The 17,365-nt window shown below is 39.2% G+C and overlaps 1 protein-coding gene across 1 annotated transcript in view; it reads right to left on the bottom strand.

Annotated features, from left to right (window-relative positions):
* Positions 1–329: 329 nt before the first annotated feature.
* Positions 330–17,365, bottom strand: part of rpap3 (RNA polymerase II associated protein 3) — a 62,438-nt gene continuing 45,402 nt past the window's right edge. Inside the window, exons 12-16 of the mRNA XM_063058497.1 lie at positions 10,864–11,057; positions 9,467–9,668; positions 9,063–9,160; positions 2,564–2,664; positions 330–615 (exon numbers count right to left, since the gene is read on the bottom strand). Coding sequence (XP_062914567.1) covers positions 530–615; positions 2,564–2,664; positions 9,063–9,160; positions 9,467–9,668; positions 10,864–11,057 — 681 coding nt within the window. The 3' untranslated portion in view covers positions 330–529. The remainder of the gene's footprint in view (positions 616–2,563; positions 2,665–9,062; positions 9,161–9,466; positions 9,669–10,863; positions 11,058–17,365) is intronic.

The raw sequence follows: 17,365 nt of genomic DNA, 5'->3' as shown, positions 1-17,365 counted from the left end.
ATAGAATTTTCCAACTTCCGTTAATTCCCTCCCCCTCCCTTCCCCTATCCCTATGTCACTCTACCCCCTCCCCCAGCTGCCTACCACCTCCCTCATGGTTCCGCCTCCTTCTACTACCCATTGTGTTTTCCCCTATTCTTTCTTCGACTTTCCTGCCTATCTCCTCACTGCCTCCTTTCCCTCACCCCTTTATCTTTCCCCTTACTGGTTTTTCACCTGGAACCTACCAGCCTTCTCCTTCCCACCCTCCCCCCACCTTCTTTATAGGGCCTCTGTCCCTTCCCCCTACAGGCCTGACGAAGGGTTCCGGCTTGAAACGTCGACTGATCGTTTCCACGGATGCTGCCTGACCTGCTGAGTTCCTCCAGTGTGTTGTGAGTGTTGCTTTGACCCCAGCATCTGCAGGTTATTTTGTGTTTAGGAGATCAGGAGAAATACTGCACACGTACACCTTGTGTTAAAGTATCTGTTAATGAAGGAAATCATGTACAAATAACATTCAGTTAATGTGGTCAAATCAAATAACCTTTCAAACACTGTATCTACTCTTCAATGCTATCAGCAATGGTTCTTCAATGCCAGATTTCCGTAGATGATCAAATAGTTCTTTTACAACTGCAAAAACAAAAATTAATTTTTGCTTTACATTGACAGTCATTAAACTTCTCCACAAGTCTTGCTGAAAAGCAATAAACACTAAATATTACAGAAGATGAACCAGTGATAAACGTTAGTCATAGGGAACATTCAAAAAGAGCTTACTATTCAATCCGCATCTCTCTTTAAACAAGGGTTTCTAGATATGGACACTCCCAGCACTTACTGCTATAATGAAGAAACATTTGTGAATTAGCTGTATTCATTCATTTAACTAGCGAGTCCATGCTTTCAGTTATTTATTATATAAATCATATTCCCTTCTTCACTAATACAGCTATTTGCTTTAAATTCTTCACAAGAATTTAACCGAGTTTAAGAAAGCTGACAATAGCTCTGGAGACACTAAGTGACTGACAGTGAATCACGTTTTGATTCAATGAAATAACTATTATAGCCTTTGACTTATTGACCAACTATTGCAATGAAGCTCTAGGAAATAGCTTCAAATTATTACTGCAGTGTGAAAAGGTAGAACCGGGTAATAATGTGGCACAATGCTGAATCAAGAGAAAAAATTTCAAAAACCTTGTGCCTGTCACTTTTCCAGTTCAGGTATTAGGATTTCTTCCATTGTTTTGAGAAATTGGTTTATTAATGTTAGGACTTTACTTTATGCAGAACTGCCTACTTTATATGAGTTGTGTAGTCAAAGCACTGGCAGGATGCACCTGATCGTTATTCATCCAATCACAATAAAGAGTGTTTTATACATGACACTGAAATCTGTGGCTCTTTTTGGTCAGCGTTGTTGGCAATGCTGTCTTTTCATAATGTTACCAATGTTACAATTGTTCAGTGGACTCAATTACTTTAAAGATAAAATCTTTATCTTTACTCACCCTCATATGCCTTGCTTTCTTTTTGTCCATCCCACATACATAATCCAAAATAAAACAATTGTGCTCTTCAAATTTAAGGAAATAGCCAAAAAAAACTTTGATTTTGTCCTTCTAGATACAAATAATTTTGTTTAACAAGTCCTCCGATTTTAGGGAAATAATTTTTTTTAAAAAAACAGCCCATACCAAGCCTCCGACTTGACTTCTGCATGGTGTAGCTATACAGATAACATCAAATATATCAGCAAATTAGCAAAGGAGATGGGAAAAAAAAGCAGCTCTTGTAACAGTGAAGAGTATATGCTGTTATGTTACCACTGACAAGTTGCATCTCCATCTGGTATAGCAGCAGCCAAGTACTGGATCGTAAGTCCCTACAAGGGACTAAGAAAGGCTGACAGGATCATAGGGATCTCCCTACCATCCATCAGGTACATTTATCAGGAGTGCTACATACGCAGGGCCCTTAGTATTATCAAGGATTCCACCCATCCATCCAGCATCCTCTGACTTTCATTAGGCTTCTGAAATCTCTGCCACATTGCATTCTAAGCGTCACTGATTAATCTGTTCTGTGTCCTGCAATAAGTAATTTTTGTTTATGTATATTACAGTGCTGTACACCCTGGTTCGAAGAAACATTGTCTCTCTTTGATGGTACACATATATACAGTTAAATAACAATAGACTTGACTTGATTTACAAGCAAATCAAATAAATCAGTGTGTTCCTCAGTGCATAGAATGCTGGATACACTTATGCAAAGGTAAACAGTTAATACTTCAGGTTGAAGATATTCTGGAAAAGAGAAAACAGGTTAGTTTTAAGCTAGAGAGTGGGCAGTGGTACAAGGGACAAAGAGTATCCCTGGTATGCAAAACCAAAGCTGCCAAAATGAATCTGTGAATTATGGGATTGTCTAGATTCCAGATTAATGAGGACAAGAGAAAACAAAGGAATTTGTAAACAGATGACTGCTGAGTGCTTCGCACTATTGTTTTATTTCAGATGCCCAACATCTGTAGTTTCTAAGCTTCTCAAACTTCAGCATAATAATAGCTTACCTTTCCGTTCAGAATCGGACATGAACATCACTGCCATATCAAATCGCTTTACATTTGATAAATTCTTCAGGATGTCAAAAATTAGGGAAGGTTCTTCAAATCTATAAAATACAGTACAATCACCGATTACTTTAGAAATCAATTCTGTACAAATATCTATGTTCCAAATTTCTAACGCAATCTAAAACTTCATGAGAGAAGTAATGGAATCAAAATTTGCTTGGACAGTTGCAGGAATTATTCAGTATGATGCAAGATATTGTTGCACCCACAATTTAATAGCATCAAATGACACTTACAGTGACCATAAGGCATCCATTCCTATTGGTAAAGAACAGAATTGTTAGGAGCTGCCCTGGAACTCTGTGTGGACAACGCCCTATCCATTTAAAAAGCCATAATATTTCTTCAGTTTTATTTTTGGTTCAAGAGTGATCTTGCAGCTATTTTCAGAGTTTGTCAAAACAGAGTACATCAGTTTAATTATTAGTTTATCATATTAAAATTGCACTTGTAGGTGAAGAAATTCACACTGAAGGAGCTGAACAGTCATTCATACCACACATTTTTAATCTATTCCAGTTTTTTCCCTACTACCCCAAGATATCCAGTCACTGGTTGAAAATCCATTTGGACAGAAGAAACTACAAACCAGCAGACAAACCAGTTGTCTTTGTTTCCCCCTATTTTGTGGACTCCAAACTGATTCTTGCTTTTGGATAATCTAATCTGAGCAACTGAATGTGGACACAGGGAGCTTCAAGAAATGATCTGCTAAACCTCAGACCATTCTCAAGCAAACAACAGGAATTCTGCAGATGCTGGAAATTCAAGCAACACACATAAAAGTTGCTGGTGAACGCAGCAGGCCAGGCAGCATCTCTAGGAAGAGGTGCAGTCGACGTTTCAGGCCGAGACCCTTCGTCAGGACTAGACGAAGGGTCTCGGCCTGAAACGTCGACTGCACCTCTTCCTAGAGATGCTGCCTGGCCTGCTGCGTTCACCAGCAACTTTTATGTGTGTTACCATTCTCAAGCAAGTAGCTATTTGTTATGTAAAGAGCATGGACTCTGAACTGATTCTTGCTCTGGGACAACCTAATCAGAGCACCTGAATGTGGACACAGGGAACTTCAGGTAATGACCTGCTGAATCTGAGACCACTCTTGGAGGAGTAGCTACTTATTACTTAAAATGCCAGACCTACCAAAGAAGCAATCTGGAATCTCATTAGACTCTGTCTAGGTTGCCTCATTTAACTGGTTTGGACCAGTCAGAGTTGAAAGACACAAATACATAAGGCTAGGGTGGGCAGAGCTGTTGGTTGTAGTCCTATACAATGACCAGTAAGAAAGTGACCAGGTAGGTCAGGTGACCTAAAGCCAATGGGATGAGGAGCACTATAAGAGTCAAGGAGCTCCAAATACGCAGGAGCGATAACTCTCCAGCAACTAGAGACCAACTATCGCAGATAAGGAGGACCCCACAGACACGTGGAGATCGGGACTACAAAGAATGCCTGGTCAGCACAGACTTCTTTCCCGGGTAATACTTTTTCTCTTCATTGACTGTTCATGGAGGGTCAGGGATCCTAGTAGGGTGCACACGGAGACAGTTTCTGAACCCATTTGCCTTTTAGTTGAAACAATAGAAGTTATTTGTCCGTCAATACAGATTCTCTGTGCTTCACTGATCATTATTACAAGGGGTAACTCTTGTAACAATGTCATAAACAAAATATCTACATTTAAAATTTCATCTGACATTTCCTTTCATACCTTTTAACTCAACTTCTGCTGCTTCAAAGCTAAGAGACATTTTTCAAAACAATATATGGAGATAATCAGGTCAGTTAGAAATAGATTGATAACTATCCAGATGGTATTTGTTTTACAGCATCCACAGTTTCTTTTTGCTTTCAAGCCTCTTGTTCATCTCCATCTTCATGCTTTCCTGCTAATGTGTTGCTGATAAACAGCAACATTCCTAACTTTCAATTCAAACAGAAGTTAACTGACTCAAAACATGAACTGCCTCCCTAATGGAGCTTCACTACTCACAGTGGTTTACTTTTGCTTTGTGCTCTTATCATCAAGCAAGTACAGGAGCCTGAACACACACTCAGTGATTCAGGAACAGTTTCAGGAACAACTTCTTCCCCTCTGCCACCTGATTTCTAAATGGATATTGGAATCCTTGACCACTACCTCATTGCTTTTCTTTATGTTTTTGCACTATTATTCTTAATTTAATTATTTAATATACATATATACTTAGTGTACTTCATTTATTATTTTCCTATATTTATCATTTATTGCATTGTACTGCAGCCATTAAGTTAACAGATTTCACAACGTGTGCCAGTGATATTAAACCTGATTCTGATGATAGGACTAAAGCCATTATATTGAAGGCAGCTGGATTATTCAAGCTTGTTCCTTTGAAACACTGACAAAAAAGTTTACAAACAAAACATGTTTTGATGTCAGATTTTCAGCACCTCGTTTAAATGCTGCTTTACCATTTACAGTCAGTGTTGACTAATTTAAGTGATCTAATAAACCACAGCATCCTATTAACATCTACACTCTTCTTTCACTATTAAAGCTACTTTTCTTCACTTTATCTCAACTTGGTCTTTATAAAGTATTGAAGTTTAATCTGGAGTGGATATTTGTAGTACTGCTGCAGTATATCTTACCAGCAAAATGCCAATATGTTTAAAACCAATGCACGTTAACTACAGTACTAGAGCATGCCATATGTTCTGGTCAAAAACACACACAATGGACAAATGCTCACAAGGCCCCCCCAAGTTAAAAATAAGGGGGAATATATATAGTGCTAGGTTTCAGAATCAGAATAACATTTAATATCACTGGCATATGTCACGAAATGTGTTATGTAGCAGCAGTACATTGCAATACATAGTGGAACAAAGCTATAAATACATTGTATATACATACATACATACATATATTTATATAACAAAAGAGTAGCTGTAGGTGGGTCATATTCTGCATGGAGGTTGGTCACCAGTGGAGTGCCTCAGGGATCTGTTCTGGGACTGGATGGGGAAGTGGAGGGATGAATTTGCTGATGATACAAAGGTTGGAGGTGTTGTGGATAGTGTGGAGGGCTGTCAGAGTTTTCAGCGGGACATTTACAGGATGCAAAACTGGGCTGAGAAGTGGCAGACGAAGTTCAACCCAGATAAGTGTGAAGTGGTTCATTTTAGTAGGTGAAATATGATGGCGGAATATAGTATTAATGGTAAGACTCTTGGCAGTGTGGAGGATCAGAGGGATCTTGGGGTCCGAGTCCATAGGACGCTCAAAGCAGCTGTGCAGGTTGACTCTGTGGTTAAGGCGTACGGTGCATCAGCCTTCATCAATCATGGAATTGAATTTAGGAGCCGAGAGATAATGTTGCAGCTATATAGGACCCTGTTCAGACCCCACTTGGAGTACTATGCTCAGTTCTGGTTGCCTCACTACAGGAAGGATGTGGAAGCCGTAGAAAGGGTGCAGAGGAGATTTACAAGGATATTGCCTGGATTGGGGAGCATGCCTTAAGAGAATAGGTTGAGTGAACTCGGCCTTTTCTCCTTGGAGCAACGTAAGATGAGAGGTGACCCGATAGAGGTGTACAAGATGATGAGAGACATTGATTGTGTGGATAGAGGATTTTTCCCAGGGCTGAAATGGCTGCCACAAGAGGACACAGTTTTAAGGTGCTGGGGAGTAGGTACAGAGGAGATGTCAGGGGTAAGTTTTTTACTCAGAGAGTAGTGAGTGCGTGGAATGGGCGGCTAGCAACGGTGGTGGAGGTGGATACGATATGGTCTTTTAAGAGACTTTTGGATCGGTACATGGAGCTTAGAAAAATAGAGGGCTATAGGTAAGTCTAGTTAATTTCTAAGGTAGTGACATGTTCGGCACAATCTTGTGGGTCGAAGGGTCTGTATTGTGCTGTAGGTTTTCTATGTTTCTATGTTTTAAGAAGCTGTTTCTGAAATGTGTGTGTCTTCATGTTCCTGAACTTCCTCCTTGACAGTAGCAATGAGAAAAGGGCAATGTCCTCGGTGATAGGGGTCCTTAATGATGCTTGCCCATCTTTTTGAGGGATCGTCTTTTGGAGGTATCCCTGGTGCTGGCAAAGGTAACGCCCATGATGGAGCAGGCTGAGTTTGCAACTTCCTGCAGCATTTTCTGATCCTGTCCAGTGTCCCCTCTATTACCAGATGGTGATGAGACCAGTTAGAATGCTCTCCAGAGTACATCTGGAGAAATTGGTGACATAACAAACCTCCTCTAATTCCTAACGAAACACAGCCTCTGTAACTATGTTGGACCCACGATAGATTCACAGAGATGTTGACACCCAGGAACTTGAAACTGCTCACCCTTTCAACGGCTGATCCCTCAAAGAGGACGGCATTGTGTTCCTTCGACTTGCCCTTTGTTCCACAATCAATCCCTTGGTCTTGCTGATCGTCAGCAAGGAGGAGATGTTATTTCCGATCCTCACATACTGTGGTGTCCCAGTGAGGAAGTCAAGTATCTAGTTACAGAGGCCCAGATTTTGGAGCTTGTTTAGAACTGAGGGTATGATTTTCTTGAACAATGAACTGTAAGCAATAATCAGCACACTGACATAAGTATTACTAATGTCGATTGAAGAGCCACTGAGAAAGCATCCACTGTTGATCTATGTGGTGATAGGCAAATTGCAGTGGGTCCCGGTCCCTGCTTAGGCAGGAGTTGATTCTAGCCATGACCGACCTCTCAAAATACTTCATCACAGTAGATGTGAGTGCCACTGGGTGAAAGTTGTTGAGGCAGCTCACCCTGCTCTTCATGGGCACTGGTATGATTGCCACATTTTTGAAGCAGGTGGGAACCTCTGACTGCAGCAGCGAGAGTGTGAAGATGTCTTTGAACACTCCATAGTTGGTTGGCACAGGTTTTCGGAGAACTTCCAGATACACCATCAGGGCCTGATGCCTTGCAAGGGTTCACCCTCTTGAAAGATGTCCTGACATCAGCTTCCAAGACTGAGATCACAGAACCACCAGATGCAGTAGGGATTCGCAAGTGTAGCTTTATTCTCCTTTTCAACCTGTACAGAAAAGGCATTGAGCTCATCTGGGAGTGAAGCATCACAGCCATTCATGATGTTATGTTTTGCTTTGCAGGAAGTAATGGCCTGTAAACCCTGCCAGAGCTGACGTGCATCCAATTCCGTCTCCAACCTCAATTGGTATTTGTTTTTTTTTGCTCTTAAAATAACCTTTCATAGGTTGTCCCTGGATTTCTTGTCTTGAATGCCACAGATCTAGCCCTCAGCAGTCTATGAATCTCCTGGTATGTCTTTGTCAGTTTCCTGCCTATTCCATGACAAGAATTTCAATGGCTGGATTGTACATTTCAGGAGTGAAGGATTGACTGACAAGCTTACTTTCAAGTCAGCAGATAACAAAGAATAAATTGTGTGTGGGTTCTCAAAAAGCTATTGATTAACCCCTGTAAATTAATCATTAATTGCCAAGTTTTACATCAAAACTACTGATAGAATGTTTTAACTCACAATGAGCTTGGAAAGGTTAACTTGATTTGTTTTTCCAACATATGCTGAGATTGGCTCACTGTTCCCGTTGTGATAGGCCTTAGAAGCACTAATATATCGAGTTTGAAAAATGTACACATTTAACAGCAATAAGATAGCACCAGAGACATTTGCATTTACTTAATGTCACTAACGAAGAAAATATTGCAAGAAGTATTACAAAGAGATTTTCAATCAGTATTGTGTCGTGGTCAAAATCTTGGTAAAGAGGAGGCATTCAACAACATGTAAAGTCTACAAAAATTAGTGGATGCGGCCCAGTTTATCACGGGTAAAGCTCTCCCCACCATTGAGCATATCTACATGGAATGCTGTTGCAGGAAGGCAGCATCCATCATCAAGGACGCCCACCAACCGGGCCTTACTCTCTTCTTGCTGGTGTCAGTGGGCTGAAGGTACAGGAGCGTAAGGTTCCACACCACCAGGGTCAGGAAGTTATTACTCTTCAACCATCAGGCTCTTGAACCAACATGGATAACTTCATTCACCTGAACACTGAACTGATTCCACAACCTATGGACTCATTTTCAAGGACTCTACAGCTCAAGCTTTCAGTATTTGTTACTTATTTATTATTGCTTTGTTTTATTTTTGTATTTGCACAGTAGTTGTTTGTCCATCTTTGTTGTGTGCAGTGTATTGTGTTTCTTTGTATTTACTGTGAATGTCTGCAAGAAAATGAATCTCAGGGTAGTATTGGTGACATATGTACTTTGATAATAAATTTACTTTAAACTTTACAAGACATGGGAAAGAAAAACATTTGGATGACTTCTGCTTTTTTTGGTAAATCTTCCTGTTGTTTATCACCATCACTCACACTTTGGTGCACTATTCAGAGAAAGTGGAATGAAAAGCTGAATATTGCTTACCTGATGTATAAATCATGAAGGATCTTTAAAATGTGATTTAGAATGTCGGGTTCCAAAGACTTTTGAAACAGTTGTGGATAAAAAGAGGGCTCAATTTGCTGCTCAAAAGGAACAATAATTTAAATAAATCAGAACAATGCACTGGAAAGTAAATATTTACAACAGTCTACATTTAACTACTGGAATTTACTGAATTACCCTAAATTGCTGATTGTGCTCTGCTGATTACAAAATGGAAGACATAATCCTCTGTACTTCTGATGCAATGTCACTTGATTATTGTTAGCCTCCTCCTTTACATTAATTTTACGAACCTAGGTAAATTTCTTTCTACCATTTAAGAACATTTAAAATTAACATACAAAAAAATTGCACACCCATGGATGATACACTATTATTCCTACCTTTAAATACTTATGGACCATCTCTGGATAATTTTTCAACTTGCGGAGGTCTGCTTCAAGCTGAAAGGCATTGGCAGGGGCAACAGGGATAGTTACATTGTGATGAGGCAAAGAGGATTCCGGTTTCTTCACTTTCGCCGAGTTTGCTACGGCAATGGCTTCAGCCTTACCTGGCTGTTTGTCTGGCACACCAGAATAATCACTGAAAAAGGACAGTTTCAGTAAAATACTTGGAAAGGAATACAATTCATTCAATATACATAAACCATTAAAACACTGAAGTTTCATATTTCCCAATTTAGTTTTTTTTAATCTATACTTTTCCAGCAGAACATTAAAGTAGCAAAGAAACTTAGAGCCACTTTTAAGGTCATGTAGGAAGTTCCATTGATGTATCTACTGGGGAACACATGATTTGGTTTATACAATCCTCAGGGTATTGAATGAAAGAAATCATAGCCCCAAGATGCAGAAATTTAAATACAAGGTTGAAACTGTGGCAGACTAGATTACATGCTCAAATATCTTCAAAGGTCAGAGTACATTTTATTTTCAAAGTATATATTCTTCATACAACCTTAAGATTTATCTATTCTCAGGCAGCAATGAAACAAAGAATGCCAATAAAATTAACCAAAAACAAAAGAAGACTGTCCAAACACCCAGTGTGCAGAGAGAGAAAAAAATTGTGCAAACAATAAAAGCAAGCAAACAGCAACTAGACTGGGACAGGACCATTATCAGTAAACTGATTGCTTTGTATGGTACTTTCAGAGTCACACTCTACACTCCAGGTTTACTTTTTAACAAAATAACCTTCTTCATTTCTCTGAAATATCAGTGTAAGTACACTGAATCATTAGACCAAGATGATGGTTCCTAGTTCACTGTCACCTAGTTGATTTCACCAACAGTACAGTAGCAGTGGACACACTATGAGAGCTCTCCATCTACAGGTGGAAAAAATAAGGAGAAAAGCAAACAGAGCTCCCTTAACACAGTATTTTTACTGGCATAAACATGCCCAAGATGTCAGAGATAAATTGTTTCTTCCCCCTCAACCCCCATACAGAATGGTGAATGAGTGGAACATGCTGCCAAGAGTGGTAGCCGAGGCAGAAACATTAGTGGCATTTAAGAAACTCTTAAGATAGGCACATGGATGATAGAAAAAAATGAGGCCTATGTAGGAGGGCAAAGTTAGACAGATGTTAGAGTAAGTTAAAATGTAGGCACAGCATCATATGCTGAAGGGCCTGTAACATTAAGGGCTGTTGCTCTATAGTTAAATGCCAATGCATAGCAAAACAAATACCACCCAACACTTGACATTCCTACCTTGGGGAAAGTCTACCCTACCTATGCCAATACATTTTCTTACAATAAACATAACATACCTCCTGCTAGAAGTTAATGGAGAGCCTCCACATTCTTCCACTTTAAGGATTTTGGCATTGGGAGCTTCAGGAGATAATAACGCAGATGTCTGCTTTGATGGAAGATCAGAAGAAGAAGAGACTGCAGCTGTTATCTCCTTAATGTTACTTGTTTTATCACCAACTTCTTCAATTGCAACTCTGATCAAAGGTTTCTTGAAGGGAATATTAATATTAAGGCAAATTAATTGTGGGATGTTACAGCTAAACTTAAGACAGTAAATTCAACTAAACAATAAATATACTTTTCCTCAATATTTGTTTTGTTTTGCAATGCAGATACAGATTGCTTTTGTCTGATCCTTTGTCAGAATGAATTATGAAATTACATTTCACAAAAAATTAAAGTAATATTAAAATGAATTTCCTCATCAGGAGCCCACAGTCTGTGTGGATTGGAAATAACATCTCCTTCTTGCTGACAATCAACACTGGAGCAGCTCAAGAATGCATGCATAGCCCACTGCTCTAATCCCTCTACACCCACCACTGTGTGGCTAGGCACACTTCAAACACCATCAATAAATTTGCCAATGACAACTATAGTCGGCAGAATTTCAGATGATGATAAAGAGGCATACAGGAGCGAGGTAGATCAGCTGGTTGAGTGGTGTTGTAACAATGACCTTGCAGTCAATGTCAGTAAGACCGAGGAATTGTTTGTGGACTTCAGGAAGGGGAAGTCGAGGGAACACACACCAGTCCTCATCGAGGGATCAGCAGTGAAAAGAATAAGTAGTTTCAAGTTCCTGAGTCTCAACATCTCAGAGGGTCTATCCATGGCACAAATTATTGATGCAAACACAAGGAAGGTACACAGAGGCTATAATTCATTCGGAGTTTGAGAAGATTTGCTATGTCACCATAGACTATTATCAAATTTCTGCAGATATACCATGGAGATCATTCTAACTGGTTGCATAGCATCTGGTACCGCGGAAGCTGCAGAAAGTTGCAAACTTAATCACTTCCATTATGGGCACTAGCCTCTCCTACATTTGGGACATCTTCAAAAGGCAATGCTTCAAAGAGGCGGCACCCATCATTAAGGACCTCATCACCGATGACTTGTCTTCTTCTCATTATATATTCATTCATAATGCTGGTAAAAAATAAATTATATACATCCTTATTGTAATTTAGTTTTTTTTTAATCATGCATTACACTGTACTGCTGTCACAAAGCATCAACAAATTTCATGACATATGCCAGTGATTCAGATTCTTCAATTTCTACTTTAAGGCAATTGACTACACAAAGAAATCTAGGTTGACATTCCACTTCAGCAACCTGGGTGTTTCACATGGATGCAATTGAAATCTTCTGTATGAAGCTTTAAGCTAAGGCTAAGTCTGTGTACACATATGGACAAAGAATCCCATGGGAGATTTCTGGAATGCACTAAGGGAGTAAACCTAAATGATATGACCATTATATTTCTTACATTATTATTAAAAATTAGGAACTACCTTCAAATTTTAACTGATGGAAGCATTCTGCACTAGATATATTACAAAAGTGATTAGACTCCAGAAGAACTGCACTGGATGTAAAGTTTTCCCCTGAAGTGAAGGACAGTCTTTGAAAGTCTGGGTCTTTGATTTACACAGGTTGAAAGAGGCTTCGGTCATGCCAAAATGCACTTGATAGAATTAGGATGTATATAGAGAACAGGAAACTGCTCACAAATTAAATAGAGTGTGGGACTTTAGGCAATGAAAATAACTTTTGGAGTATAACACATTATACCTAATCAACTGCAAAACACTTCTTTACAATATTCAATTAATACTGCTCCTATTGTACAAATACTCAAGATGGTGGAAAAAAATTGTTAATCTCAGGAAGAGAAGCGAGGAAACATGGTTGATTTCATCACCTCAGGACATGGAAATTAACTTTATATCGAATCCAGTAATTTTTATATTTAGTGATCTAGCATGTTACCAGATATTTTGTTAGTTTGCTCCCATAATATATTGCCATACAAATTGTATGTGGTTTGAGAGATGGGTAGAAAACCAGAACTACACTGCTGCTCATAGAATAAATTTATGACACCTGAGTTGGCAAGTGGCATTTTGGTTTAATGTCCGTCTCACCTGAAAAGTAGCAGCAACGTTAAAGCAGCATTTTCATAGCACTGCACTTGAGGTTGAAACCCACAACCTATTGACTCAGATCAAATGCCCACATTATATAAATTGTTTTTTGCTTAACTACATATTTAACTGACAAGCCTGCTAAATGAGTTAATTATTACTAATAGAGTAAAAATAAATAAGAGGGTACAATATTTTATGATAGTGACAACAGGATCCCTGACTTGTGATTTTCAATGTTTGAAAACTAATTACAATTTTCAGCCTTCATCTCTTGTCAAAAGATGCAAGATGAAAGGAGGCTGTTGGCAACAAGAAATACAATTGTTCCGCACCAAGCGTTCAGACAAAATGAGCTGTATCATTTTGATTCTTAATTACAGCCTGCAGTGCTTAAATTTCTAACTTCACACACCCAACACCAAACTGATTCCATAACCTATGGACTCACTTTCAAGGACTCTACAAGTCATGTTCTTGAGATTCAGTACTTATTTATTTACTATTATTACTTTGCTTTTTTTTCTTGTTTGTATTTGCAGTCTTTCGTCTTTTGCACATTGGCTGTTTGTCACCTTTGTTGTGTGTAGTTTTTCCATTGATTCTATTGTGTTTCTTTGTACTTATTATGAATGCCTGCAAGAAAATCAATTTCAGTGTAGTGTATCATGACATATATGTACCTCAACAATAAATTTACTTTGAACTTTGAAAGGAAGAAATAAGCTTGAGATTAGCTGCGACATCTAACCTCCTACTCTGCTGGACATGAGCTGGCAATATTCATTGTGGCTTCATGAATAAAGGCAATCTTTTGCAAAAGTGTATGAAGTGCAAACACTTAGGTTGTTTTTATTATTCTACATAAATTGTGTAAAGTCATATGAAACGCAAAGGATTTAAGCATATTGCTTTAAAAGTATTTCAATCTACTTCAGTAGTTCTTGAAGATCCCTGATCAGAATGCAGGCAAGCCTTCAAGGTACACCATTCAAGTTTAAGTGGCTTCAGCTACATCGAACCGGCCTCAAGGCCAACTGGACCCAAAGGAAAGCAGAAAGTACAACCACAAGAACAGACAGGAGTGTGTGAGTAAGCACAGGCCACGGGTTGGACTGAACCGCCAACTCGCACAGCCAAGCATAACAATGTCATTATTAGATGTTGATTATGTGATTTGCAGATGTTTTAGCAAGAATATGTCTCTGTATTAGGGTCTGAAATCCCTCAACAAGACTTCAGATTTGCAAGGTTCAATTCAATCATCACAGCTTGCCCTTTAGAAATGTCAGCTAAATTTTGACAATTGCACACAGTGCAGCTTGAAAGAAAAAAAAATCTCTTAATTCTTTCCTAATATTACCAAAGTACTGTCACATTAGTATTTTAAATACAGATTATTATAAGGAAACAAGATCTAAATTCAAGGGCACATTTATGTATAATTACATTAATGGGAAATGCTGCAAGTTGGCCTTTCTTCCCCTATTAACTACATTTAGTTATAGAGCCCATAGAAAATTACAGCACAGAAACAGGCCCTTTGGCCCATCTAGACTGTGCTGAACCATTTTAACTACCTACTCCCATTGACCTGCACCTTGACAATAGCCATCCATACACCTGCCCCATGAACCTATCCCAAATTTCTCCTAACTGTTGAAATTGAGCTAGTATGCACCACATGCACTGGCAGCGCATTCCACACTTTCACAATCCCCTCATGTTCCCCTTAAACTTTTCACCTCTCACCCTTAACCCAAGACCTCCAGTTGAAGTCCCACCCTACCTCAGTAGAAAAAGCCTGCTTGCGTTTACTCTATCTAAAGGCCTCATAATTTTGTATACCTCTAGAAATCTCCACTTAATCTTCAATATTTCAAGGAATAAAGTCATTCTTCAACTCATGTCCTCCAGTCCCGGCAACATCCTTGCAAATTTTCTATGTGCCTTTCCAACCTTATAGTACATCTTTCCTGTAGATAGGTGACCAAAACTGCACACAATACTCCGAATTCAGCCTTACCAAAGTCTTATACAACTTCAACATAACATCTCATCTCCTGCACACAATACATTGATTTATGAAGGCTAATTCTTTATGACTCTATCTACCTGTCACACCACTTCCAATGAATTATGGAAGTGTTTTCCCAAATCCCTTTGTCCTACTGCATCAATGCCCTACCATTCACTGTGCAAGACCTATTTTGGTTGGTCCTACTGAAGTGAAACACCTCACACTTGTCTGCATTAAATTCCATCTGTCATTTTTCAGCCTATTTTTCTAGCTAGTCCAGATCCTGCTGCAAGCTCTGATAGTCTTCCTCGCTGACCACTTCACCCCAATCTCGGTGTCCTCCGCAGGCCCTGGGGATTTATCCTCCTTGATTTGCCTTAAGACAGCAAACACCTCCTCCTCTGTAATTTGCATAGGGTTCATGACCCTGTTGTTGCTTTGCCTCACTTCTATAGATTCTGTATCCGTCACCTGAGTAAATAGAGATGCAAAAAGTCCATTTAAGATCTTCCCATCTCTTTTGACTCCCTGCAAAGATTTACCATTCTACCATTAACATTTCGAGGTTATTGAAGTGGACTTTTTATAATTATTATAACAATGGGCTTTGCATTTTTCATTTCAATAGTTTGCTGCAAAATGGTTCAAATTTAAGGTAATTTAAATATAAGAAGCAGGCTGAAGGAAATTCAATTTGATTTCAGGGACTCCATTTTATCTGCTAACATAAAGATCAATGTTTCTTGCTTTTTGATACTGACAGGAACCACACAGCAAGATAAAAGGCACTATTTTGACATTTCACCACAAAAGAGTGTCAGACCAATTGCCTTAGTGAGGGAGAAGTTCTGTACACCTTTGACCTCACAACACAGACAAGCCATTACTATATCCACCAATACACTGATTTATACAGTGCAACCCAAAATTTTTTTATTTTTAATATTGCTGATATCTGAGTAATACCATCTACTCTAGATTTCTACTTTTTTTTTAGCTCAACTTGAGAGTTAAGTTGCTTAAACAAATCACTTTTAAATTTAAAGCTAAAGCTCTACTGGTCTCAGGTGCACAGTGGAGAAAATCCTGATTGGCATTCATTGACAGTGCAGTAGGTATTCCCAACTACACATTATTGATGACCACTTGCTCTGTGCTGAACTTAAATTCAATCCTGCAAGTGAGAACTTCACCAGTATTGTCCTAAATTGGCAATGCTCAGCTGTAGCCTAGAGTTCAAAAAGAAAAGATTCAGGGGGAGAAGTTATGAACTCTGCATAGGTGGGACAGAATGACCAGCTGAGGTAGGGATAAAATGAAATGTGAGAAATTGATATTGGAGGGAGAGAGTGAATTTGAAAATTGGTGGAAAAGGAGATATCAAGCCATCTTTTAAGGATAGCACACACAGTGTATTCAGCTTTTAGACAAATGAAAGAGGGAGCAAAGCATCCAAGAAAACACTGTTCAAGTTATCATCAAGTTACTAAACTAAAAGGAAATTATTGAAACAAAAAAGCTGAAAAAATTTAAGTCCAATCAAACATTTCCTCAGAAAATACCATTCGTGGGGCTGAGGTACAGAAGCAACACCTTGGATAAATTTTCTGTTGGAATCCCTAGCTTGAAATCAGCCCATTAAAAGAGGAATGAAGATAATTTTTCACATAACTTTCTCACACAAGTGACAGCAAGGGTGGACCTTGGAATAATGAGAAATACAACTATGTTCCAAATAGGTACAAAATTTGCTGAGTGTGGCAAGGTCAGATTACATGTGGGGAAAGGAAATTATTTTCCTTTCCCCGAGCGGGAGGAGAGAAAGCAGTGCGCCGCACGTGCGCAGCCCCCCGGTGAAAAATGATATCGTATCTGTTAAATAGGGGCTGTGGACAATTCTGATTTGATGGAGAGGGACGTGAAAGCACAGAGGAACATCTGGAAAATTTTCTGAAACCCTCGCTCGCTGCTGTCGTTACTGCGCAGTCGGGGAATCTTTCGGAGGGAAGGCCTCAAAATCCCTGGCTTTGCCTGCTTTTGGCGACCGAGAAGGAGGTCGAATCGTTCGGATAGAGATGGCGCTCAGTACTCGGTGGCGGAGAGCTGATCAGAGCTCGAAGTTTTCGGATGACTCAGAGTCGGACCGTGGTCGGGTATGGCAGGGAGAGTTTTTCTTCCTTCTCCCACCTGCGTGAGATGTGGGACATTTGAGAGACTTTGAACTTTTACTGTGCTCATGGACTTCTTCATCAAGTTATGGTATTGTTGCACTGTTGTAACTGTATGTTATAATTATGTGGTTCTGTTAGTTTTTTTCAGTCTTAGTCTGCCTGTGTTTTG

The sequence above is a fragment of the Mobula hypostoma genome, chromosome 9, assembly GCF_963921235.1.
Source record: "Mobula hypostoma chromosome 9, sMobHyp1.1, whole genome shotgun sequence".
NCBI lineage: Eukaryota > Metazoa > Chordata > Chondrichthyes > Myliobatiformes > Myliobatidae > Mobula > Mobula hypostoma.
The sequence above is the reverse complement of the archived record's forward strand: the minus strand, read 5'-3'. Positions and strand labels throughout refer to the sequence as shown.